Consider the following 27590-nt stretch of genomic DNA (forward strand, 5'->3'; position numbering starts at 1 on the left):
GAGTTGGGGGGCGGGGGGGGTCAGCCATGTTGGAATGTCTCGCCTGTTGAGTCGGCGGGGGAGGCCAGACGTCGGTGCGTAGGCAGACTAGCAGCTGCTGGCGGGATAAAGAGGCCTTTTTCCGGACTCTTCTGAAAGGCTCTCACCCGAGCCTGCCGCTCTGCGGAGTGGACTCTTCTGAAAGGCTCTCACCCGAGCCTGCCGCTCTGCGGAGTGGACTCTTCTTCCCGGGGCGCGAGGCTGGACCTTCACTCCAATGGCATGGGCCAAGTTCTTCAGGAAACCGGGGGGCAATCTGGGGAAGTCCTACCAGCCCGGGAGCATGCTGTCCCTGGCCCCCACCAAGGGCCTGCTCAACGAGCCCGGGCAGAACAGCTGCTTCCTCAACAGCGCTGTACAGGTGAGCCCCCCCCCCCCCCCGACCCCGTATGCCCCCTGCCCCTCACGAAACCACCTCTGAGCTACCTGTGTAGCTTGGCCTGCTGTTACTGTTGTGTGCAGGGATTGTGATGGACTCTTTTGGGTCTGGACGATTGCTTATTAGAAGTGTGTATGTGTCCTGTATGTGTTTGTTTTTGCATGTCTGTGTGTGTGTGTGTGTGTGTGTGTGTCTGTTAGTTTGTGTGAACAAGCATGTCCTTTGTGTGTGTGTGTGCATGCATGTGGATGGATGCGCTTTTGTGTACGTGTGTGGGATTTGAATGCATCATGAAAGATGTGGGGAGAAGAAACTTTTTTTTCCCTCTGTCAGTTAAACTGTGAAAGAAGCAAACAAAACGACCACTTTGGGATTTGATGACACGTCTAGCTTCTGCACGCACATCTAAAGATTTCCTCCCTACCAGAAACAATTATTATAGTATTACGGCTTATCTGTTTGGATGACATTTAGTGGTATTTTCACAGTCCTGTCTCGTATTGATTCCAGGTATGGATCAGCTGGGTGTGCTTTCTGTGTCTGCTCTCTAAGACTGCCTGAGGATAAACCATTAATTACCCTACTAATGATATTTCTTAGAAGTGTGTGGTAAACAAGCTGGTGTTCCCATGCAATGGCTCCAAGGGAATGATACCAAGAACAAGTTAGTTTTGTTGGGTGTGGAAAAACTTCACAGGATATTTGGTGTTTTTGCTTTGTACTTATTAATTGAGCCTACCCTAAAAAAGGGTGTTTTGAGCAAAAGGACTCTTGTAAACAGTTTGTGTGATTATCCAGGTTTTTCTTCAAAAGCAAACATCGAATGTGAGGGTTTTTACCACATTTTAATGTTACGAGGAAGAGCTGTCACGTGGCTATTTATGAAACATTCGAATATGAGGATATATTTACAGCACATGAATGAAATTATGTCATTCATTAGACATTTACAGAATTTGAAAAATGTTTAGTATGTACTTAATGTTATATGTTAAACAATAAGTGTTCAAAGGCGTATGCTTTGTTTAACCTAAGCAGCTGATCTTCTGTACACCACTGCAGTTTGGCTTGCTGTCTTCTTCTTCACTTATCATTGGCAGCATGAGGTTTGCATATTGCCAGTTACTTTTGCATTTTACTTGTTAATTTTATGTATTGCCCCCAGTGGTCAGCTGCCTACACTACACCCAGAAATACCTTGTAAGAGGTCTATTGCAGTATGATGACGGATGTCAATGTGCGGCACTGCTTGCCAGATTACGCAGTGGAGTCCCTCAGGGTGCTCAAGTCCAGACGTGACACCGCGCTGGATCCTCATTGGTTTGTAGGTGTATGGTGTAGGCCTATGTGTTCTCTGGTGCTTGTTCTTCCCGTTATGTACTCTTCCAGTGGATGGTTACTCACGCAGAGGGCGGATTATCAGCATAAATCATACTGAATGCCTTCCTGTTCGCTGCCGCTGTTTGGGGGAGGGCAGTCCGTGGGAAGTGGAAGAAGCTGATAAAACACGAGGCGGGAGTTCTCCACGGTCTGCCTCCCTCATCCTGTCTGGCTCTGAGTCATTAGGACACACTGCGCACGCACTGTGTTTCTCAAAACCAAAATATTTACCAGGGGCCTCTCCGCCCTTCCTCCGGCTTGGCTTCCTTGCTGGAGGTCTGGCTTGTTCCCTGAAACCGGCCAGGCCCAGTGCTCTATACTGTCACTGTGTTACCTGTGTTACCTGTGCTCCCTGTGTTACGTGTACTTCCTGTGCTCCCTGTGCTCTCTGCTCTCACTGTGATACCTGTGTTATCTGTGCTCTCTTTACCTTGCCTAGACGGGCTTGGTGAATAAAGTTAATTCAGGAAGGGATTCCTGTAATTACTTGTGCGTGTGTGTGCGTGTGTGTGTGTGTGTGTGTGTGTGTGTGTGTGTATGTGTGTATGGGGAAACCTGGCCGTGTACACCAGCGTGGTGGGTTCCCCACGGCGGGACTAATGCATCGGACTCTGTGCAGGTGCTGTGGCAGCTGGATATTTTTAGGCGGAGCCTGAGACAGCTTCCCGGTCACATCTGCCATGGGGAGGAATGCATCTTCTGCGCACTGAAGGTATGCTGGCCCCTCCCACAATCTCACAGTACACTGGCCCCTCCCACAATCGCACAGTGCACTGGCCCCTCCCACCATCTCACAGTATACTGGCCCCTCCCACCATCTCACAGTATACTGGCCCCTCCCACCATCTCACAGTACACTGGCCCCTCCCACCCTCTCACATTATACTGGCCCCTCCCACCCTATCAGAGTATGCTGGCCCCTCCCACCATCACACAGTACACTGGCCCCTCCCCCCATCTCACAGTACACTAGCCCTGCCCACCTTCTCACAGCAAGCTTCACACCCATCCCATCGCCCCCTACTTCAGTTCGTGCACACGCCCCGCTTCACACAAAGGTTTGGGGGGTGCAGGTTTGGCCACCGTTCTGTTTGTGTCTGTACCTGAAGCTTGGCTGACCTTGTCGTGGAGCATTCAGCCTGTGTTCTAACACCTGCGCCCACCCCCCACTCGCCCCCGCAGAGCATCTTCACGCAGTTCCAGGACAGCAGAGAGAGGGCGCTGCCCTCAGACAACCTGCGCCACGCCCTGGCCGAGACCTTCAAGGACGAGCAGCGCTTCCAGCTGGGCTACATGGACGACGCGGCCGAGTGCTTCGTAAGCCCCCCCCCCCCCCCCCCCACACACACACACTGTACACACACGCACACACACACGCACACACCCCCACACACACTGTACACACACGCACACACACACACACACACACACACACACACACACACACACACACTCACACACGGGCTCTGTGATTGGCTGACACAGGAGTCGGGTCCGCCCCCTCCAGAGGGGAGATGAGCTGTGACAAACGCTCGGGCAAGGTTATGAGAGACAGCGCTCTCTCTCCCTGTCCCCCCCCTCCCTCTCCTGACAGGACCTCAAAAAACAATTCTGCCACGTTACATCACCCAGAGTGACTTCTCTTGTGCTCCAATTCAGTACATTTTCTTTTGAATAAACGGTAGGCTCTAATGAGCTAAGAATAATGAACTACAATTAATTGTAGGCTTGTTTAGCGGCAGCAGCATCAGCGGTTTCACAGCTTGGAGAAGGGAAGTGGAGTTCGCTCACAGCACGTGCGGACTCTTAAGCCAAAGGTTTATTTCTCACCACAACAATATTACTGTAACGGTTCAGCGGTGTTACGACGGCATGTTGACCTGAGCTTTATTCAAACAAAAGGTCTTAACAGGTGATAAAAGGCCCTTGTCTTTATCACCTGTCAAGAACTTATTTTTGTTTCCTAACCTGCATGACGTCATCACGCCAGGTAACTGTAGTCCTTTTATGGAATTTGCCCAAACACTCTGAGAAGGTTACCTGGGTACTCTCCTCATCCCCCCCCACGACAGGACCCGAACACGACCCCGGAATGCTACGTAGCTGAGCGTGACCCCTCTCTCTCTCTCGCGCACGCGCGCTCTCGCTCCCCATTAGCATAGCTGTGGTAACAGGCGAGCCGTAGCGGGAAGAGCCGCGTTGCTAAGGCCACGTCCATTAAGCCCTTCTGAAGTTCGTTAGAGCTTAATCGCACACCCAGTGCCTTAAGAGGAGATATTCCATTTGTATTCCCACAACCTTCCTGTGCGAGCCTCACTCTTCTCATTGATATGTTCTCTCCATTTTTGTTCTGTTTAGATGTTGTTTTCCGGCCCACCGTATTGCTCTCGGTGACATACGTGTGTTCTCTGCGAGTCGGTGGATTTTATCGTTTAGCGCCTTGGCTCATCGACGGTTATGGCTACACTGAGCTCGTTCAGAAATGAGGTCACGTTCTGTCGGGAACCCTCTGGCTGCTGTTCTGTGCTTGATTGGACAAAATGTCCTCCGTGGTCAGGCTACGCGGTATTTGCATGTTTTAAGTTAGGGGTTTTTTTTTCTGTCACTTTATGTATTTGTATTATTGCATAATCGTGTCATTATACAAACACACAACATGTACGTGTTTGTAGGTGTTTATATATGTATGCATATAAATGTGTGTGTGTGTGAATGTATACACACATACAGTCAGTGTTAGTAAATTGAGTTGCGTGGTACAGGCCTGTTTTACACGCGGTTCTCATCAGGATGTGTGTCTGCATGTACACGGAGGGCTCACAGAGTAATTAACAGGGCTCAGTACAGGCGTATAATTGTGTGTGTGTGTATGGCACAGCGGGTTTACAGAGCCGTAGTTATCCCCACGGAGAGGGTATCATTACGGGTTGGGAGCTGAGCACTCCTGTGACTGCGTTCGCTGTTCTGACTCGTGGGCACAGAGGTGGGTAATGTTCGACGAGGAGGAGGCGGCGAGTCCAGCTCAGGCTGCCAAGTCAGTAAACGCATAAACGATTGACCCACATCCGCGTCTGCACCAAGCTGTTTTTATCTTTATTTTAACACGCTCATTTATAATGCAAGTCCGATCCCCCCCCCCCCTCCCCCGGAGTTCCTGTGGTTCCAACTCGGTAAATCTTTTTAATGAATAGAAGGATCCAATGAACTAACGGCGAATTAAACATATGGCGTGCAGCTGAGTTGTCGATTGCCAACAACAACAACAACAAAATAGTGCGATTTGAGTCGTCCGTTCTCATCAACGGTGCGTGTTCCTCGGCTAGCTCTTCCCTCCGGTACCAGCTCAGCTGCTTTACAGTAGCTTGCTTCAGCGGCTTCTGCTCTCCTTTAAGATGAGCGAACTAACACAGGAGTCAAAATGGTGGAAAATCCAGGTTCAGAAAGTTGAAGTTTTCCCCTCTTCTTTGTTCCAGTCACCTGGCATTGCTAATTAGCACAAGCCTTGAGCCAGGAGGTAGAACTAATTAGTGAAATCATGGTTGGAAGAAACACACATGGCAGGACTTTTACGTTCTGTCCCCTGGAACTTTCACCTCTGACACAGGAGTCCATCGTACAAATGTTTTCTTTTTTTATTATTATTTCTCATAAAGGCACATGGTCCCTGAAACATTTCTAGATTTTTCTTGTGAAGTTCAAATTCTGCAGCAATGTTATGTTCTTTAACGAGAGGATAATGTGCCATCGTGAAGTGGAGACATTTGATAATTGCTGCTCTTAAAGTTAACAGTTTTTTTTATGTTCTATTTTATGTATATATAGACACCAGTGATTTAAAATGAAATGTCTTGGCCCCTTAAAATGCATGCTGAGGTTTCAAAGAGAGCGGTAGCATGATACAGGCTAGGATGATGTAATGTGGTTCTTTCACTCTCTCACATCATTAGCAGTGTATAAGACGAATTTAAAAAATTGATCGGGGAAAACGAAAATGTAGGTTGACTGATGTTGTTAATGAGTTTGCCGGTTTCTCCAATCCTGAAAGCATTACATTCTTCAAACGTCTCTCTTGCCTTGATTGATTTATTTCCGTTACTCTTTGTCCTCTAGCATCTGTGATAAATCTGTTTGCAGCTGGTGCATGTTATAAATCCCTTCCTGTTAATGTGCGCCCGTCTGACAGATTGTCAATACAAAGTCCAAACTATTACCTAGCAACCGTTTGCGATTCGCCGTCATCACAAGAAAATGACCCACAGTGTCGCTCTGGTAAACGTTATCCACTGCATTTCTTTTAACTAATTTCACTAAAACTGCTTCTTTGTTTTGCCACGTCCCTGTTGATGTTTCTTGAATCAGTTGCCACATTACCTTGTCCAAATACTCGGTAGACTGGCCAAACACAATGGGCACATATCAAAAGCTCAAAAGCCAACTGCTATAGCGTTTCAAGTTATCACCAAATCTACCTCTAGCTGTGCTGTATCATCGTTTGTATTTTACTGTCTCAGAGGAGACTGAACATGAAATTAAGAGAGAGAAAGCAAGGGAACTGTATTAGCAATTAGTACTCTTTGTTTGAAGGAGTACTAAATGGAAAAAAAGTGATTCTGCGCAGTTGATCATTCCTCTTATCTCACCTGCCTCCAATCTGTCTGCATTGTACTATAGCTTTCACAACTCCTAATTTGCTTCAAGAGCCAAATCAAGAAACCTTTAGAGGTATAACTTTGCTGTTGAAGCTTTTTGTTTGCTTTTTGAGTTCCTGGAAATGCATTTTCATGCCGTAGTCCACAAATCTCAAATTCTGTCCTTCCAGTCACTGGATAGCTGACAGGTCATCAGAAACTTGCGTAAATATCTCGGATATCCTCCACTGCACACGCAAACTGTCTGAGCCAATCGGAAATTCATGCTTATTTTTTAAACCCAGAAAGTGACCCTGCACTGTCCAGCACAAACTCTGCAGAGACAGGTTATGGTATATAGGATTGTGAAGGTCTTACTGTGTATTTTGTCTGTGCGTCTCAAAAGGAGAACATTCTGTTACGGATTCACCTCCACACTGTGTTTGACGTGGAGAGCGACAGCTGCACGTCCAAGTCCTGCATCACCCACCAGAAGTTCGCCATGACGCTCTACGAGCAGGTAACTGAATTTGATGCGGTTCGCCCACCGAGAACGTTCCAGAAGAACACCTAAAGGTGGCGACTGTCCCAACCCTGTGATGAGAGGATGGGCAGGTAGGGTTGCGGTGCCTGGCTGATGGTCCTGTTTGTCTTCTCTCCCCTGCAGTCCGTGTGCCGAAGCTGTGGTGCCTCTTCCGACCCTCTCCCGTTCACAGAGCTGGTGCACTACGTCTCCACAACGGCCCTCTGGTAAGCTCCGCCCCCCCTGCGTGTCACACAGCACGTTCCCATTGGCTGGCCGCGTTCTGTTAAAGTGGGACTCTACCCTGGACAAAGAAGCTGGAATGTTTAGTTGTACCCTCAGAATAATTGGGTTTACCTGTTCTACCATTTGTAAAAATTAATATATGTTTGATCTGTGTCTGCAAAAGACCATTTGAAGTGATGATGTCATCAGGATATATCTCCTTCTCCTCTTATCGTTCAAGTGAATGGAGGTGTAGTGGTGAAAAATCAGTTTTCTCTCCATTTCCAAAGTCGCAATTGCAGCAGTGAGAATTATGTAAAGGTTTGCAGCCTCCTCTACTTTTTCTACGTCTTCCTCAAAGGCGGAAGTGGAAATGTTACACCTAGTGACATCATCGTTTGGGCCTGGGCTCAGTACATTTTCTTTGTAGGTCAAAGTATTGTAAGTAATATGTTAGAAGTGAGTTGGGTAAATCGTATTTGGCTGGAGTTCCCCCTTTTAAAATGGCGCTCTTTCTCCCCCGGTTTCCCAGCCAACAGGTGGAACGCGTGCTGGACAGGAACGAAAAGCTGCGGTACGACACGTTCGGGGAGCTGCTGCGGGACGCGAACACCAGCGGGGACCTCAGGAACTGTCCGGTAGGCGTCTTCCTCATTGCCCGCCCAGAATAGTGTGGGGTCCTGCTGGACGCCTAGCCTCGTGTCACATAGCAAGCCACCCTTTTCCTTTGATTTGTTCTTCACTTCATGAGCAGTGAGTCAGGGGTATTACCGGAATCGAACGCTGTGTAATCAGACTGTGTGAGTCAGGCTGACTGCGGTGAAGAAGGTGGACCTATTGTCTTTGGCCAGAATAAAGGCCCCACTGCTTTTCAGATGTAGTGTTATTGGCTTACACACAAACACTCGCACGCTTGCACACACACACAAACGTGCGCACACGCACACACACAAGCACGCACGCGCGCATGCACACACATGCACACACACACACACACACAGGACACATTCATTTCTGTCAGCAGAGATCGCCTGTCATCGTGACCAAACTGTGTGTTTTAAGCTGAGTGGATACGCCACTGAGTGGACACCAGGCTGAGGTGACTTGGGTTGAGGCCAAAGCATCGGGACACACTGCATTGTTAATGCGCTGACATCCTTACTGGGCCAAGGGGGTGCGGTGCTATTGTTTTGAAGCCGTCGGGTCCGGTGTCACTCTAGGGTAGGCCATGCACAACATGAATGAGATCGTTTTACAAGGCAGGAAAAGGATTATTTGCACGTCTTGCAATGGTGGAGGTGCAATCTTATAAATTATGTATTTGAAACGTGTAGCCTCTTCTGTTAGGCCTGTAGCCTCACACTCAACAAAGGAGCCAAATAGTAAAGTTTAATAAATTAAATGAAAAAATTTTAGCCTCCTCTGTCAGTGCGTTCTGATGAATGAATTGCATGCACCTAAGTACATTCGTTAATGAATGTGTGGGCAATCTTTGATAGCACGGTTGTATTTCTGGTGGTAATTTTACGCATTCTGGTGCTGAAGTCGACCCGGCTCATGACTTCCTGTTTTGCCTAAGGCTCATGGGTAAGGTATGTAACGGGTCTAATCCCATGTTCCCTGTGCGGTGTTGGGTTAGCTCATCCTGTGCGTCTGTCACTTTGCATTTGAGGAGCAAGTGAGGAGAGGAGATGTCGCCGGTCTAGCGGCATGGCGGTATAAATAGAGCCGGGCTCGTCCGCCATCGCTCTGTCACCTCTCTTGGCGACGGCGGCCCTCCCCGCGCACGAGCGCTTTGTACACAGCGCCTCGGGGCTAAACGCTATTTCGGCTGCCTGTGTCACCTGACCCCCCCACTGCCAGCACAGACCGGCTGAGTTGGCGTTTTCAAAGTAACGCAGTAACGCATGCAGGAGTGCGTATAGCATGCCTGCTAACATGGGCCAGTATGAGTCACAGTATCCTAAAGTACTCAGTGTTAGTGTTGTAAAATTCTATTGTAGTAAGTATTATTTGATCTTCAACTCTCCAACATCATAAGATAATCATCTTAAAACTGCCTTGGATTCTTTTTTTGGGGGGGTGGGGGTGGGGGTGGGGGGTTTTAGGGTTAGTTTCAGGATAATTTTATTACTGGGCTAGTCCCATTACCCAAATGCAGTGGGACAGTTCCAGGTTATTTACACTGCTTTAAGAAATATAGGCGGTAATATTGTCAAGATCATTTTGAAATTACAATGCAGCCACAATGAGAAGGAATGCGAGATGACATCATTTTGCCAAAGATGAGTGAGAACTGTTCCTTTTTCTTTGTTTCTTTTGTTTTACTGTCCTTTCTTTGCCATATGATAAATTACACATTCACAAGTTAAAATGCGTAATGATATCCCTCCGCGCCTTTGTGCTCGCTAATTGCACTCTAACGTATCCCTCCGCCCTCCTGTGCAGAGTAACTGCGGACAGCGGATCCGGATCCGTCGGGTGCTGATGAACTGCCCGGAGATCGTCACCATCGGTCTGGTGTGGGACGCCGAGCAGTCGGACCTCACGGAGGACATCATCCGCTCCCTGGGGGAGCACCTCAACCTCTCTGGGGTAACGTCGCCGGTCCCCGATTATGGTTATGATTACTAGACATTGCTTTTAATGTGTCATGTGATGGTGCTGATATCTTGGCCCGGTCTTATTTAAAAGAGGTCTGTAGGGACTTCCTGGTTGAATATAGGTAAAATGAAAAAACTAAAAGGGCTAACCCATGAAATGAGGAGGGCAGAAATGCAGACTTTCAGGAATTTCAGGAACAGGAAGTGGTAATATTGAGGCGTCGACACCTACAATGCATTCCTCGAAAGCATCGAAACTTCGCGTTCTACTCTGCCCATTGAGCAAACATAAAAGCTCTGTGTGCTTCAGCCGCATTCTTTATGTAAACGTTCAGCACTGGTTTGTTCCAGTTCACACCGGCCTGTTCCTGTTCACACCTGTCTATTTCTCTTCACACAAGTCTGTCCTTCTACACGCCAATCTATTCCTCTCCACAGTGTGTTCCTCTCCACACCAGTATATTGCTTTCCATGCCAGTCTACTCCTCTTTGCTGGGCTGTGGGGCACCAGGCTCTGCTTTTTAGGCCTGTTTGCTGCATAGACTGTTACCCCCCCCCCACCCCCTCCCCTCCAAGACCCCTAAATTATCCGAACGCAAAACAAGCTTCTGCAGGTTCTGCCGTCCAGAGCGATCTCTTGTTTTGTGGCCCTTTCTTCCCTGAATTTGCATACATTCCAGTCACGGATTAGATTAATAGAACTCTCCAGTTTAACAAAAGGTCTGATTCATTCTTCCGCTGAGACATGTGATGTTTTCGGGTTGTTCTTAAAAAAAAAAAAAAAAAAAAAAAAAGGGAAGAGGGGGAAAAAAAAACCCTGGAATCCATTGTCGAAGGTCACCCAAGAAACCCGCTATGCAGCAGGGAAAGGAAGGAAAACTGAGGGAGAAGAGGCAGACTTGCTCCATCTCCGCACGACAGACTGAGCAGCTCTTTGTGTGTAGGGGGTCCCGGATGAGGCCCCCTGAACACGAGGCTGGTACATGGCTGGAACAAAAATGCTTTGACACATACGTGCACGTGCTGGCATGGGCACATGCGAAGACAAGTGCTTGCTTGCTCTCTCTCTCTCTCTCTCTCTCTCTCTCTCTCTCTCTCTGCTTCCCTCTCTCAATATCTCTGTCTCTCTGCTTCTCTCTCTTACACTCTCTGTCTCTCTCTTGTGCACACTCTTACTTGCACACATGCTTGAGGGACACGCTCTGCTAAAAATGTAATTTTCGCTTGCGTACGAAAGCACTCTGGAGTGCTCTGTGACTGAACTTACCAAAACGCCCCGCCCAGACAACCACATTGCATTGCTGTCGGTCATTTACCAGACATTCTCATCCAGAGGGATAATAACACGTGTTTCTGTGTGTGTCTGTGTGTGTGTCTGTGTTGTATGTGTGTCTGTGTGTGTGTGTCTGTGTGTGTCTGTGTATGTGTTTGTATGTGTGTCTGTGTGTGTGTCTGTGTCTGTGTCTGTGTGTGTGTGTGTGTGTCTGTGTCTGTGTCTGTGTGTGGTGCGTCTCTCAGCTCTTCTACAGGGTCACGGACGAGAACGCCAAGAAGAGCGACCTTAACCTGGTGGGCATGATCTGCTACTCCAGCCGACACTATTGCACCTTCGCCTACCACAACAGAACTTCCAAATGGATCTTCTTCGACGACGCCACTGTGAAGGAGGTGGGTACAACGCCACCCCCTTTCAGGTTCGCCCCTTTTGGCCTTTTCACTTCCGGGGTCATCCGGGTACCCCCCCGGTGAAAATTAGCCAACGTTCCCCCCACCTTACCCCGCTGTGGGACGCAACCTGTGCAAGTTGGCATGGGGTTAGGGGTTGTTTATCGAAGGACTTACGTCTGCGGTGCGCGTAGACAAAGCTGTGGCCTGAGTTTGGGAGGTTATTTACGAGTGCTCCTATCTAGCGGATCGGTTTCTCAGTTCCCCTGGTTTCTTCCTCCGCCCGTGTCACTGTAATTCATCTCATCCATGGCAGGTGAAATTTCCAGGGTGTCTAGGGTAATACGGGACAGGAGGAGTCGGGCTATGGGACGGGCCCGTTCTGAGTGAAATATGGGACGCTCGCCATTTACACGGACACAGTTTTAACGAGACCCCTTTTCTCCGGCTGGGTTTGCAGCATCCACAGAGATATAGACAGAGGCATCACACAGATTAGTCCAGTGTTAAAAGTTGAAAACCCCAGTTTTACTATATGTGAAAAAAAGGCTTTGAGGCAGGCTGGCACATCACACAAACAGGGTGAACATCTGTTTCCCATGTACTGTATCACCAACATGCTGAAGTTTGGCAATAACATTCGCATATGCCCCACCCCCCCCCATGCAATAAGTAATACCTTGAAAATGGAAGATTCATGATGCAGGATTATTCATCAATCAACTGTATAAAACAGTAAAAGGCAAACGTGAGTCTTTCGTTGTATGATGGAAGGATCGGTACCTGTATTCATAAAGCATATGATGGTAGTAGTGCTGATCTAGGATCAGGTTTCCTGTGTCTATATACTAATCAAGGCCATGTGAGCTAAAAGGAACAGCTGATCCCAGATCAGTTGGCTTCCATTGAGAAACGTTATGAATACGAGCTGAGAAAACATGGCAGCCTTTGCCGGTGTTTATCGGCCATAGAAGACAGCGCAGTGGGCGAGGGAATGTGGTGCTTCATTGGGCTCCATTGAGCAGAGGGCATGATGGGAGCAGTGGGGAGACTTCCTACACACACGGCTGTGACGGGATCCAGGGCAGAGATCGACAGTGCTTTCATTGTGTCTGTGTATTTATTTATGTATGTCTGTCTGTTTATCTGTGTGCGTGTATGTGTGTATGTGTGTGGGCACGCACGTGTGTGTTTATCAGTTTGCTGAAATAAGAGTGGGCCTCAGGCATCTGTGTGTATGTGTGTGTGTGCGTGCGTGCGGGCGTGTGTGTGTGTGTGTGTGCGTGCGTGCGGGCGTGTGTGTGTGCGCGTGTGTGTGCGTGCGTGCGTGCGTGCGGGCGTATGCGCGCGTTTATCAGTGCTGAAATACGAGTCTGTTTGTGTGCTATACATCAGCAGCTTCTGCTGTGTGTGCAGCTCAGTCCCCTTAGTTTATGAGCATCAAGCCAGCGCTCACTTAGCAGCTACACCCACTATATTACCCTCTCACTTCTCTGTCTGGCCTGAATCATGCCCCAGACTGGGCTATATTTAAACCTTTCCATCCACAGCAACATTCACGCCCAGTGGAATAGCCCTTAATGGAACATACTGCCATATATTGTAAATATCTGCACTTTTTTTTTTGCAAATGTATTTTTCAGCAGTGTAATGTATTGCAATATCTTAGTGGTAATAACTTGTAAATTGGCCAATATGTTCTGAAGTGTTGATTTTCAATATATTCCACTTCTGTAAAGAATATATACCTAATGTATAGTACTAATGAGATTGAGAAAGCCTGTAAGCTTGCCACGCTACCCTGTCCTACCTTTCGTTCCTGGGTCACTTGTGCTCATTCACCCCAGTGCATGCTGGGAGCCAGGACGGTGGCTGCAGGTTCTGACGGCTGCTTGTCCAGCTTGTGCTTTACTTCCATTGCATTAATTAACCGGCTCGCTAACATCTGTTAGCCCGGAGTCACCCTCCGTGGCATTGCTAGACACGCACACGCCCCGGCCATCTCTGGGGTAATGAGCTCATATTTCTGGTAGTAAGTTTAAAACTCAAAGTCAAGGAAGGTGATGCGTTCTTCAGTGCTCTTAAAGGGACCCTATTAGGATGTTTTCTCATAGACTGCAAGAGGGATTTTCATTGAAAAATCCTGTGCATTTTGACCATGAAAAGCATACTTTAAAAGGTAATGCTGATAATAGGTTTGCCAAATAGTAATGCTCAAATTGACCTTGCATAGAGTTCAAGTGGGGCGTACAATGGCCACTTTGATCCTGGAGTTCTGCAATGATTCTGCCTTTAATTAGGCTAAAGCTGGTAACCAGCTGAATTAATTTGCTCTTTGATTGGCTGGTTAGAACCCGCTGTCTTTGCTCTGGTGGAGGTAGATGGGATTTAAAACCTCACTGTAATGATCAGTACAGGCGCCGTGACCTTTGAACCCCGGCCTCTCCTCTGTCGCAGGTCGGCTCGAAATGGAAGGACGTGGTGATCAAGTGCATACGCGGCCATTTCCAGCCGCTCCTGCTGTTCTACGCCAACCCCGACGGGGGCGCTGTCTCCATGGAGGATGCGCCGAGGCAGACCACCATGCTGTCCGACGGCAGGCCGCCGGTGAACGGAGACGCCGGAGGTGAGAAACGGGGATTTATTTTATTTAAGGTACGGGTGTGTAAACGGCTCTGCGATCCCTTGTGAGCCATCGGGCCCGCTCGTGTTCCTGTCTGCGACATTTAGGTCGTAGAAGTTTCCACACCCTTTCTGTGGTTGTGGCCCTTCACCGGCCTGGCCGAGCCTTTGTTTAGAAAGGGGAAATGCATGCGCTAATGTTTTCCACGCACCGCCGGGTTTTCAAGGAAATGAATCACACGCCCCTGTCACGTAGTTTCGGCTGGTAGGGGAGCACCTTTTGTGCGCTCCAAGTTCATTCATTCAGAACCATGAATGCCCACGGCTGCACGATTCAACTGTATTTCAATTTTGAATTTTGGCTTTTTTTTTGGTAGATTCTCTTGGCCAGAGTCACTTGCCAAAGGTGCCTTTAACATAAGAAATATGTAATATTTCTCTCTTTACATTGTAAAAACAGAAACGGTACCTTCCAAAAGGACTTCATATCCTGAAAGTTGAGCCTGTATGTCATTCTTGGTAGTCTGCATACCAAACAGATGTAATTTTAATCAGATGTTCCTCTAATTTTAGTGAATCTCGCATATTTGTTCTGTGATTCTGCATAGGCGTTTCCACATTACTGTATGTGTGTGTGTGTGTGTGTGTGTGTGTGTGTCTATGCCGTTATTTTTAAAGGGATGCATTTTAACTGGTTGAGCGGAGTTTGTTTTTTTAATAGCTTCAGCAGCTTCTGCATTACCTAGTATTCCACTGAGTTAATTAATCAAAATTACAGCTGGGGGTTGGGGGATGGGGGGTGAGGTCTCTTCATTTACAGAGTCGCTACTTCAACCTGACAGTTGTGCAGCCTAAAATTTTGCTGTGAAGAGGAGTGCTAATGATTTTGAAGTAGCCTCTGTGACATAGTGCCAGAGTCCCCCCGTCGGAGTCTAAACTCTCCCGGTGTCCTCGCGTGCACTCAGAACCGAACCGCTTCACCGTGGCACGGAATGGCTGCGGTTTGAACCGCGGCTTGGCTTTCACGGTTCTTTTCCAAATGGCGGGTTAGTAAATAGGAAACAAATGTTACATTTGGTTGGAAGACGCGTCTTTTCGGGGAAAAAGAGAGGGAGAGGATTCAGGTTTTTTTTGTGTTTGCCCTCGTTCTCTCGCGTTACTCACACCTCTTGACTCCTGTCATAAAACCCTGTGTTAGGGCAGGTGCTGTTTTTGTGAAAACCATATCGGCATCACACAGACTTCCCTGCTTCAAAACACTTGACTTAAAATGTTATCACCCTGTGGAATAATAGCTTTTTTTTTTTCCTGCATTTCAAGTTCAGTACGTTAATTAAGCCGCAAGATAATAACTTGTTCTTACTTGTTTCCAATTAATAAACAAGGAAAATAATGAGCTTCCCTTTTGATGTAAAGTACAGTACGTCTTGTCTGAACAGTGGAGCTGGGATTCTGAAGTGAAATTTCCATTCTGCATGGGTGTTCTCTACTGATTGGCTGCCCTGTAAATAGACACATCACTTATTGGTTAAAATGGGTGATGCAAGAGCTCTCTTGCTTTCATGTTAAATTACGTAAATTCTCAATGCAATGGACTAGATTTAACTAACTTTATTTTTCCCAGGGGAAACTTCAGAATTGGTTTAAAAATATTGTCATTTTCCATTGGCTTGTTATGTAGAATACATATAACTATTAAAATACATTTTGTACAGGCTCTTTAAACATGGAATCTATAAGATTGTGGCCTATAGAGGGAGGAAAAAAATTAATTTCTGTTTTGTGCAGGCTCTGGGGCTTATTTGTGAAACCCACTTAGACAATTCCTAACTACATTTGGCAATGAAGAAGTTGTTGATGACAACAGATAAGCATTTCTCTGGTGGATTGAAGTGCTGGATTTATTTAGCTTTTATCTCTTTTAATGATCTTTCTTAAACTCTGTGTACTGGCAGCCCTCCAGATTACTGCAGCCATGGCGACACGGCTCAGTTTGTGTGTGTGTGTGTGTGTGTGTACAGCACTATTATCAAATTTGCTGGTTATCTATAAAAGACCTCGGGTGTTGGGTAAAATGCATTTTAAGTGGTGTTTTTCAGAGGGCTTAGCATAATGACTGGCTGTGCCTCTAGAACAGTGCTGCCACCCTGCTATTATTTTTTAATTACTGTCTGTGTTGTGTAGTAATCATTATAATTAGAATTTTCATTCCTGTGACTCATGTCTGCATGCAATCCAATGACAATGGATGTGCTTTTGTTTTCCTAAATGGTAAGCCACTCCCGATAAAGCCATACAAGTTAATGGCTCTGTGTCAGGGCTTTCAAACCCGAAAAATCCGGTATTTCTTTCGATCGACCCGTGTGTTTTTACCGTGCCCCTTCCCCTCCCCCTCCCCATCTCCCTTCTGCCTGTTTGTCACAGTGCCCGATAGTCCGGTTTCCGGGACCACGAAACTAGACCTGACCCGGGAGAATGTGGCGGCCTTCCTGTCCAGCCAGAGCAGCTTCAAGCAGGGCCCGCCGGTCCCCACCCCGGGGGGGTTCAGCCGGGGGAGTGTGCAGACCAGCGGTGGACGGGGGCCAGGTACTGCACCGGTGCCCCTGGAGGGGATGGGGGGGGAGCGGGGAGCAGACGGAGCAGGGGAGGGGTGGGAAGGCTGGTGGGGCTTTGGTGGAGATCTTCATTATTGCTTTTGCATTCCACCCTTATTAAGGTCCGTATCGCCATGGGAACGGAGGTGAAGTGGGAGCCTGCGGCCCTGCTATTTGATATTTTTACTTCCTTCGCACAAAGTCTGTTTTCAACAGCAAGATTAGTCTTTTTATTCAGTTTTTATTCCTCTTTCTGAGGGCGTACTGCAGGAAAACTAGGAAAGGCGGCCTTTTTGAGCGGCGCAATAATATGCAAATTAATGCAGTCTCTTTAAACATGCTAGCAAATAATGGTTAATTCACTTCCAGCGTAGAGTAATGTTTCATTGTGTTGTGCATAAACAGTGAGATCAGAATGATTATATCTCTTGATGTTGACTGTATTGCACCCACAGCCAACATTACACTAAGGAGATTTGGCTTTCTGGCACAGTTTGAAGTTTAGGTCTGTTTGTCTGTTGCGCACTAGTCTATCACTGACTTTTGTACTTTGTAAAGTTGAGATTAGATTTCCCTCCACAACGTAAAGCTGCGGTAGGTGAGCTGGAGGGTCAGAGTGACACTGAGATCTGTGCTGCCCCCCCCCCCCCCCACAGTGAAAATCTTCCCCAGCGATCCGAAGGGGCGTCTCCGGGAGATCTCCAGGGAGTGCGCGCAGAGAGCTGTCCACCTGCCCAGGAGGGACCAGGAGAGGGGCCAGAGAAAGCAGGACACCCTGCGACACAGAGGTACTGCACGGGTCCCTGCTGAGGCTCTCTCACGCGTTGTTTATTTCCTTTCTTAGCTCAGCATTCAGCTCATCTTTTCCATTTATGCAGCAACCCTCTGTGTCCCAGCTGGGATTTCTAACATGCAAGTGACAAGCCCAGTTCCCTAACTGTTACACTACACTCTGTACCCCATTACATTACCATATGGGCCCATTACACTATACTCTGTCCCAATTACATTATACACTACACTATGGCCCCATTACACTACTCTGTGGCCCTGTTACATTACACTATGGGCCTATTGCACTACACTATATGCCCATTACACGGAACTATGTGCCCATTACACTAGACTATGTCTCCATTACAATACACTATGTGCCCATTACATACACTGCCCACTCCACTGCTTCTCGCTGCCTCGCTGGGCTCCCTGTGGCTGAGCTCTGATACTGCGCAGAGGTGTGATGCTGCACAGAGCTCTGAAACACTACGCAGTGGCTGCTTGTGTAACCCCCGGGTTTGGAGAGATGTGTTAGAAAAAGGAGCACCGCTGACGCTCGTGTGCGAACGCCACGGGGTCAGTCTTCGGTGCTCTGTTCTGAATCACGCGGCGGGCGTGTTTTCGCTCGGCGCGGGTCATAAGTCATCCCTACGCTCACGCACTCGCCGGCTGGTGTGCAGACACTGTGCAGATTCAGTGAGTGGTCCTGCTTTGGGGTTTTTCCACTATTTTTGTTTCGCGCTCAGCTTCTGTGTTCAGGGAGCTCCGCCGAAAGGGTAAATGCATTCAGTCGTTCTGATGGTTAAGGAGTAGGTCTTGGGCAGTAAGAAGACGTGTGATTGGTGTTCTCGGTGTTGCCTAGCGCTGGTCGCGGTGTTGTAAATCTGTGGATCCCCGACTGCCAGCGGGCCCTCTTGTTAAAAGCGTACTGTATCTCAGGACCAGTGGGGCTGATGGGATCCCCCCTAGTACAGCGTTTCCCAAACTTTTTCCTTCCGCGGCACACAAATTTACAGAATCTCATGGCATGCCACCGCTATCGTTGCAAACTGCGTCGCCAGTTACGCCAACAGAAAAAAACCGTGAGCGACGTAGGCTACTGACGTTGATGTGACGTGCCAACAGCAGGCCTAAATGTTCTTTTGGGGGTTTGAATTAAGCGATATGCATTTTAATGACATTTACTTTGGCTTTTGTGAATGGGATTTGTTCATTTAAGTTTTTTTTTTAATTCATCTGAACGTTAAAATTTTTTTTAAAAGTATTTTTCACACGGCGCGCCTGACCTCGCCTGACGGCACACCAGAGTGCCGCGGCACACCGGTTGGGAAACGCTGCCCTAGCGCACGGAGCTGAGAGCTCGTGAATTACTGCCTCAGCATTACCAGCAGCTTTGCCATTCGCAATTAGGCGGTGCGTCAAAGTTCTGATTTAATCCCCCTCTAGGCCTGCAACTTCTCTAACACACTCGTCTCTCCCACCGTATCGTCTGTCTGTCGTGTTTATTCTCGTTCTTCTTCTCACAGTCTCCATTGCTCGTTTGTAGTCGTCCCCATCGCTCTCTCTTTCTCCTCTCTCTCTCTGTCTATCTTCCTCTCCCCTTATCTTTCTCCGTTTCTCTCATGCTCTCTTTATTATATTAAGCTCACAAGCACAGTCAGCAGAATGTTCTGTTCTGTTCTGTTCTGTTGATCCTCACACGAGGAAGGTAATGAGAGGCAGGGAAACCAATCTCTGTACTGCAGGGGCTCACCTGATGCATCATGTGACCATGCTCATTTGCATAAACACTTTGCATCTGATCCTCTGTCTGACTGGAGGTAGAGAAAGTCTGATAAATGGGCCTGCCGGGTTCATATAAGGAAAATACACTTTACTTTTTTTTTTTTTTTCACAGTTACTTTTTGTATTTTGTTAAAAGAAATACCCTTAGAGGAAAAAAAAAGTTAAGCAGTGTTAACAGGAAATTGCAGTGGCATGACACCGGGAGCTCAATGTGTTGTGCACCATTCGCCATACCTGTGTGCTTTAACCCCTGATTGGTAATACAGAGCCATATTGCACACAGATGTAGTAGATGAACTGGGCAGAGAATCAGAGAGCACGTGCGATACCCACATTCCTCTCCTCCCCTCTCTTCTTGTGCTTTTTTTTCCTTTTTCGTTTTGCTCCGATGTTGAAGTGAGGAATAGTTTTGCATGACTTCACAGGCAGGTGGCTAGCTGGCTAGAAACAAGAGTCCTCTTTGTTTCCTGCAAAGGAAAGTAGAGGGAGACAGAGCTCTTATTATGGGGGGTGGGTGTCTGTCCTTGACCCTGTGATCTACAGAGACCAGCGGTGCCACAGATTCTGGCACGCGTTAGCATTCGTGTTATAAGCATGAGGTCATCTTGGGCCTACACTGATACGGACGATCCGGAGATCGTCGGTTGGAAGAGATTGCTTTATTACTGTCTGGGAATTCAAGTAAAACCTGCCAGGTAGCCCCACTGTCCCTCACCTGTCTATAAAATGCAGGTGCTGTGAACTGCTGCTGCCAGCGCTGGCTGAACCTTAACATGGCCGCCCTACAGCTCTCTGTGCCAGGCTTATCTTAGGGTACATCTTCCTGGCGGCCAGGTTCTTCTCAGAAACGGTGGATGTGGGCCACACATTTCCCAAGAACTGTTTTTAAAACGGCGTATGAATAAGACGTATTGCACAGCTAAACTGAATCCATGCCTTCTTACAATATCCATAGCTTTTATTTTTAGTTATTGTGCTGTCACCAGTATGCTGATACTGTGCATATAAAGACCAGGACATAGGCACAATTTCCGGTGCATCCTGTTTTGCCCCTGGGCTACCAGTTGATTGGCATTTCTCTACCTTTGTCTGTCTGGTACATTTGACGTATGATAATGCCGTCCCCTCAAGTTCGGTTAAAAAAGGATTTTGTTAACCTCTTGTAAAATCTGCACCTGCACATGTACACTTTTCTGCCGGCTGTTGGGGTTGGGGTTGGGGTTGGGGTCAAGTCTGTTCGGATTCAGTAATTGAACTGACGGTTAAATTCATGCATTCAAGCGAGGAACGGCATTTAAACTAATGGGGTGAAAAGTGAGTGAGCCGAAATGGCCCCCCGCTGTGGCCCGTGTGCTGTGCGCTGTCAGAAGGCATTGGCTTCCTCTGACTGCTGTTTTCAAAAAACATTTTGGAGAGGCGGTGTGATGCCCGTTGCCCTTAAAAGATCGCCCCCCCCCCTTCGCCCCCATGGCAACAGTATGCAGCAGTAGGGGCTCAGGAGAAGTTTTGCGATGGCAACAACACCCCTTCCCCCAGTGAGAGAGCTCTCCATCAGTAACATCATTAGAGTTGCCATGACAGGGGTTCCCATGGTGTGCTGCACTGCTCTCGTATAGGCCTAATGCATACGGCCAAAACAAAACACAGTGGCTGAATCTGCAGTATCCTCTACCAATATGGAGGACCCTTCTTCTTCGCTCATTAGTTCAGCCAAGGGTGACCGCTGATTGGTGGATGTGCTCTGTGACCTCATAATGCCCCCCTAACTATGACTGGCCCTGGGGCCTGGCTACAGCTGTTCTGTCTGGTGATCATTCGGTCGGACCTAATGGAGGAATGTCCACTCATCTGACAGGCTAACAGTTTATTCAAGGCTAAACGTAGCAGTACATTCTGTACCAGTACAATGGCGTTGCTTAGCAGCAGAGTCTCTCTCTGTCAGCTCTCAGTGGACAGACGAGTGATTGGGGATTTTCAGTGAACTGTACTGTAGGTCATGCTGTTAGACACCTGATGAATGCCTTGTTTGAACCACTCCAACATCTGCAGAGTTGCACAATCTAATCTGGATTCTGATATTATGTTTTTTTTCTGTCAGCCAGCTTGTTTTCTTGGTCTTGTGGTATGTTAAGTACTTGATTTTTGGCCCAAATGGACGTGGAAGCCCAAGGGAGCTATAATCCATGATTCAGTATAACACAAACATAGTAAATGGTTTTGTAGTAAGCACATTTGTTTCAGTGGATGAAATGTGTTTGAATCAAGAGCTCTCACATTTTATGAGAGGCTCAGGCTGTTATGGGGGTTTAGATTGAGGAGCATGTTGTGCCAATACTCACAAGACAAGCCCTGATTGGCTGTGTGGCCTTATTCTTATGAACTGATTATTTACAGATTTTTTAAAAAGCTGATTATTTGTAGTATTTATGTACATACCTGTGCCCGCAATTGAATTATTCTTACATAGCTTGTTTGTGATTGTAAGCGATTTTTGGGGCAGTCTGTTTGGCCCACTTAATTAATGAAGTGAATCTCATCACTTCTCCTGTTAAGACGCGTTTCCCTCTCGTTCCGTCAGATCCGGCGCAGGAGAGGACGTACTCCAGGTCCGTCTCCCCGCCGGAGAACGGGTTCAAGCAGCACGTGGAGCAGCGGCTGTACAGCAGCCAGGGGAAGGGCCTGATCCGAGCGGAGAGGGTGCCCCCCCAGACCGCCAGGGCGCCGCCCCCCGAGCCCCGCCCTCCCTCCCGGGGGCAGGTGCCGCCCATCGGCCACGCCCGCCACCTCGACGTCCCCAACGGCTACGACACGGACAGCAGCCAGAGCTCACGGGGGGACGCCGCCAGCAGCCGCAGCGGCCGGTCCCGGGCCTGGAAGCCCAGGCGCGAGACCCTGAACGTGGACAGCGTGCTCGGAGGCCTGGACCGCCACCAGACCTCCGGCCAGGAGAGGGCGCCGTTCGACAGGGAGCGGGAGCGGGAGAGAGAGAGGGAACGCGAGCGGGAGCGGGAGCGGGAGCGGGAGAGGGAGAGGGAGAGGGAGCGCGAGCGGGCGTGGCCTAAGGAGGACCGGCGGCAGAAGAGCCTGATGACCATCTACGAGGACGAGCTGAAGCAGGAGAGCGGCAGCCGCAGCTCCCTGGAGTCCGACGGACGGGGCGACCGGGAGAGGACTAAGGGCGGGGCCGGCCACAAGAGCCAGCGCGCGGAGTCCGGGTACGAGAGCAGCGACAGGATCAGCAACGGCTCGGCCAATCCCGACTCTCCGGTGGTGGAGGCGCTGAGGCGCGTTTCTGAAGTGCAGCCGTCGAGGTACGCATTCCGTATTCTCCGTCCCTTCAACTGTCACCACTTTGTTTCTTTGCTTCTCTACGTTACTCAGGTTAATGAGTGTTAGGTGAGTGTTAGAGATGACTGAATCAAGACTGAGTGAGCACATTTTTTTCAACAAGGTACAGATGCTGTCAAAAATCTAAGTGTGGTTAAAGATTCCTCATCATCATTTGCATAAACACTCTGCTTCTCATCCTTTGCTTGATCTGAGGTAGAGGAAGTCTGATGAAAGGGCTGGCCAGGTTCAAAACACAAAAATACACTCTAACAGACAAAAAAGGTGAAATTTTTAATTAAACTCTCCAAAATGGCGGCTGGTGGAGGCTCTCATTTTGCTTCCCAGTGTATTAGGATGGCTCCGAGTCTTGATGCTGAAGCTGTATGAAATATACAGTACTTGCTACGTCACCCGCTTCGGGTGTTGAAACGCGTTCCCCGTCTCCCTGTCCGTACGCTGTGATTTCAGGTCAGCGACGCTCTGTTTCGCTGTGCCGTCCTCGCCTTCCGGCACTTTCTAAATTAAGAGTGCGCTGTGCTGTGACTTACTAAATCTAAACAGCGGCCAGTAATGAGCCATTTACACAGCTTTTATATGAGGACTGTGCTTAAAGACAGTGCTTCCCAGCGCAGACCAGCCTGTGTCTCATTAAAGATAATCGTGCTTCATTCATAATCACATTCAGGTATGTAAAACAATTTCAGTAAGTTGGTGTTCAGTGATCGGATTTTTGAATGCCATACAGAATTTACTCGTGACTCATATTTTTCATATTATTTCTTATAATACATAACATCATGATATTATTTCCATCATTTCTAGGTGTTTCTCTGGGGAAAATGGCATGTTCTAGTTAGGACATGCAGCCTATATTGTTCAATGGGTCGAGGTCCAATGCAGTAGGAATACAAAATAAATGATTTTACCTGACAGCTCACATTATTTACCCCGAGCACTGCACTAGTTCTTGGTGTGGTTGTACAGGTCTCCAGAGGAAGTAACAAAGGAAGACCTGTAGTCAGCTCTCCAGAGGGACAGCCAGCCAATCACAGTTCAAGCTTTAAAGGCACAGCAGTGATTGGCTGCTCTGTCCCCCCACAGCAGCCCAAGACAGCTGGCATCGCTAGGCAGGGGAGTTGAATTGTTCCTGTTTGTTAGGGAAGCTGAAGGGCCAACATGCACAAACAAACGCATGGTTTGTGTGCATTCATGAACAGTACTGTCTCCGCACCCCACACTGCAGGAAGTACGTCCGTTTATTTTCAACCAGACATCTTTATATGCTGCGTATTGTGGGGTCTGTCTTCCTCTGTCAACATTTCTAAATTAGTGCAGCTGTAGGCTAGCTGCCTGAACTACGAATGTAGACATGTCAGCACCCATGATGTTTCACTGAAGCTATTTCGCACTGGATTCCAGACCCGCTGAAGTGTGATTACTCGTGTGAACATGCTCATCCAAATGTACATTGACAGTATGTATGGATTGCAAAGAACCGAATGAATAGTTATCTTGAGATCGATAAGCTTCTGAGAGCAAAGTGCTGGAAGGCTGGTTGTGTGTCATTACTGAACAGCCAGCCAACGGACAGACCAAAGTATTGGCCAGTAATGCCAAATGAGATCACAAATCAGTGCTTGCTTGCAGTCATATATAATCATATTATATATAGCCAATATATAATAGCAATATAACAGCCAATTATACTGTTGTAAAGTGCAATATGCCAAAAGGAGCAGGTATTGAATGGAGGTTCGAATGACTGAATTTAGTCAAATCGAGCCTAACCCCTGAGAATGAAATAATATTGATATTCATCTTTTTCCAACCTTTTTTAAGATAAAAAAAACAGCCTAACAAAGGGCTTGCTGTTTATATACATGTTAGACCTTCTCACTCTTTGGTTTTAAAATGCAATGCAAAAAAATGATGCCGTATTGGTCATGCAGCACAATTGCTCACCTGGACCAATTCTCCAGTGTCCTCTGCATTCATTCAACATTAAACAAGTACGTGTTTAAGGTTGCACAGCACATGCGTGTGCATCGGTGGAAGTAGGGATTAGTATTTGATAACGGCACAATGAATCGTCCATACTGCAGATGAGGTGGAACTTTCCCCCCTGTTCCCCCTTGTTCCAGGGGTCTGGATTAAAATTAATCCTTTAAAAGAGAGGGGCGGTGTGCATGGTGACGGCCCCTCTCGCTCTCTCTCTCTCTCTCTCTCTCTCCACCGCTCATTATCCGCATTTCTCCCTTCCGCCTCGCTGAACCGAGCTCTGTTCCCTTCCAGGGACCAGCTCCATCAGGGCAGACGCGATGACTCCAGGGCGGACATCTTGCACTCGGCCTTCTACTACGGTAAGCAGATCGGCCTGCCCGGGTCATGTGACCGCGTCCGTCATCTCCCATTCGCTGCTTCGTTAAAGACCTGGAAGAAGGCAGCAAGAGTTAAAGGGAGTTGCTCTCGTACCAGTGGCTTGCCACGTGTAATCGTTTCAGCCGGACCCATAATGCTCAGATGTAGTAATGTGTCTTAATTTTTGATCTCTATCATTTTTTTGTGAAAAAATGAATCTGAAAGCTCGAGCATTGAGTTCAGAACAACAGTACACCAGTAATCCCCCCCGGTCCAGAAACATGCTTCCCCAACTTCAAAACAGCATCAAAAAGTTAGTTGTTGTGTACAAAAGCAGGATAGTGCGCCGGTGTGAGTCGGCGCTTCCTGCTGGAAAAGCCGTGCTGTTTCCTGTGTGGCACTGCGTGCTGAGTAACGAGGTGTTGGCTTCAATAGGAGACGGCCTGTGCCGGGAAGGAGTAACGGAGTTACACTGTGTACTCTATTAATCTGCAAAAAAACCATAACTCCCCGTTAAAGGAAGCGTGATGCAAGTTGTTCTGAATGTTTCGTGAAAGCTGGTTCCTTTTCAGTTTTAAGCAAGGTCAAAAGTGTTTGAAGAGCCCCCTCTGCAACCATTATGGAGGCCTGCTCCTTAAATTAAAGTAATTCAAATATCAAAATCCAGGGCCAGGGAATAAAAGATGACTGCGGAAATAGTTGCCTTCATTTATGCTTGTGTTTTTGCCAGTCAATTATATATAGTGGCATTACATTATACATTGTATAACTTTGTTAGATAGAGTCTCAGCTGTTTTAGCTTTTTAATTTTTGCAGACTACGTTGACTGTGTCCAGGTCAATGGTGTTCACTTGTCCAAAGGTAATCAGCAGGTTAGCTGGGTTTTTGTTTTAACCCAAGCTAAACAAAACCAGGTTAGTTCCAGTAAATCTGGTGCGATGATAACTATGTACAGTAATCCCCTACTTTAGTTAGTCAGAGGAATGCTAGGTAATTGCAGAAACCTGCAGATCATGTGACCCTCCGAGGCCAGGAGGAAACGGCACTGCTCCAGGTGCAGACAAGGCATCCAGCAATGGCAGCGACAACAAATACAAATTCAGTTGCTGCTCGGTGCATTTGTCTACCTTTGATGTTGATGTTTGAAGTAATTCTTACATAATTCTCCAGATTATTCCCCCACTGGGTTACACTGTTCGCTAACATGAACAATGCAGCAAACGGGGTATTTTTAGAGATGAAAGCTGGCTGTTTCCCTGGCAGAAAACTAGCCGTAGTGTCCCATTGTCATCAGTAGGGCGGATGGACGGGAATCTCCTGGAAGGATTGGGTCCACAGGGGTGTATGTCAGCATGGTCTTTTCTTGCCTCCACTGATTTTTCCCATGATTCAACTGTGCTGTACTGAGCCTTAGACTGTGTTAGAGCCCATGAAGTCTAATCCTCCTGTTTAAAAAACTTATAGCAAATTCACAGAAATGGCGTCCTGCCCTCACTACAGGGGGTAAGCTATTATGGCTGGCAGCTGTGTCCAGCCAGTATGGAATGATTTGCTTACCAAGTGGTGGCATTTATAATTATATATATTCTTACATTTTTAATTAATGACATATTCATACATGCATACAGATGTACACACACACACACACACGCAAACATGCATGCGCTTGTACTCCGTGTATACTGTACAGTACATATGCATTTGCACGATTGCATACGTACACGTGTGCGCACATTGTCAGCATACGCGAAACGTACTCGCAGGCTGCTACAGACACTTCTATGCATTAATATTAATGTACATTTCAATATGCTGGTCAGTTATTTCAGTGATAATGCTTTAGCTCACAGCATTCAGTGAAATGGATTTATGAAACTTGACAGATTGTATCGACAAGCCGCAGCAAATGTGCTTCGAGTCAGTTTGGCAGGAGTTCACGTTTAGTCTTTTCGCGTGTGGTCTGTGGCCTGTGGCCTGTCTGGCCTTTCGATGTCCGTTAAGAGCTGAAATCCTTGTTCAAAGCGACGGGGAAATCACGGGAAATAACAGGAGGACAGATAAAATCAAAACGTTTTTTTCACTCTCCGCCTGACGGGAAGACTGTTGATTTGTGCAGGATTAGGAGGAGACAAATACAGCAGCAGACACCGCTTTGCGAGGGCTTTGTTTCGTCTAGACCGCTCGCTCGCCTTAATACAGCGCCGTTTTATTGTGAATTCTGGTATTTTCGTGAGAACGAGGACGTTTTTTTGTGCCTCAGCCTTTTTTCTTTTGGGGATTAAGGACCGGCTCTTTCTCGTCAGAACGGACTCTTCCTGTCTCCTTGTGTCTGGCCTGGCCCCTGACACCGCTGCCAGGTTTAAACAGACTGCTGCAGAGAGCACCTCCGTGATTCTCCGGGCTCTTTGAAAAGGTCAGGGCTTTCAGCGTAGCCGCCGTTAGCATGCCGAAAACCCGCCAGCTTCAACCGTAAATCTGGCCCTCGCCCGTTTGATTTTCCCCCCGGCTCGGCTCCCTCCGTCAGGGCGGACCACGCCCCGCATCGAGCCCTTGTGTTCGTTCGCCGGCACGGCAGTGGCCGGTTCCTCAGCGAAATGTTCAGGGGCGCTACTGCGTGCCTCCCGGGGCCAGACTTCCCCAATCGGCCCTTGTGGCTTTTAGTCATGTCTGCCCGCAACCCAA

The 27590-nt window shown here is 47.8% G+C and overlaps 1 protein-coding gene across 3 annotated transcripts in view; it reads left to right on the forward strand.

Annotated features, from left to right (window-relative positions):
* The window catches only part of LOC135259928 (inactive ubiquitin carboxyl-terminal hydrolase 53-like), a 35888-nt gene continuing 8298 nt past the window's right edge, over positions 1-27590 (forward strand). Inside the window, exons 1-14 of one of the 3 annotated variants that reach the window (XM_064344875.1) lie at positions 22-138; positions 185-400; positions 2418-2510; positions 2981-3115; positions 6833-6946; positions 7094-7176; positions 7707-7812; positions 9623-9769; positions 11296-11445; positions 13900-14068; positions 16489-16650; positions 17315-17446; positions 21799-22531; positions 24843-24910. In XM_064344875.1, coding sequence (XP_064200945.1) covers positions 257-400; positions 2418-2510; positions 2981-3115; positions 6833-6946; positions 7094-7176; positions 7707-7812; positions 9623-9769; positions 11296-11445; positions 13900-14068; positions 16489-16650; positions 17315-17446; positions 21799-22531; positions 24843-24910 — 2236 coding nt within the window. In that variant the 5' untranslated portion in view covers positions 22-138; positions 185-256. Of the gene's footprint in view, positions 401-2417; positions 2511-2980; positions 3116-6832; positions 6947-7093; positions 7177-7706; positions 7813-9622; positions 9770-11295; positions 11446-13899; positions 14069-16488; positions 16651-17314; positions 17447-21798; positions 22532-24842; positions 24911-27590 lie in introns of all 3 variants that reach the window. The other 2 variants (XM_064344874.1, XM_064344873.1) reach the window with 2 other exon arrangements.

Source organism: Anguilla rostrata, chromosome 7, assembly GCF_018555375.3.
Source record: "Anguilla rostrata isolate EN2019 chromosome 7, ASM1855537v3, whole genome shotgun sequence".
Classification (NCBI taxonomy): Eukaryota; Metazoa; Chordata; class Actinopteri; order Anguilliformes; family Anguillidae; genus Anguilla; species Anguilla rostrata.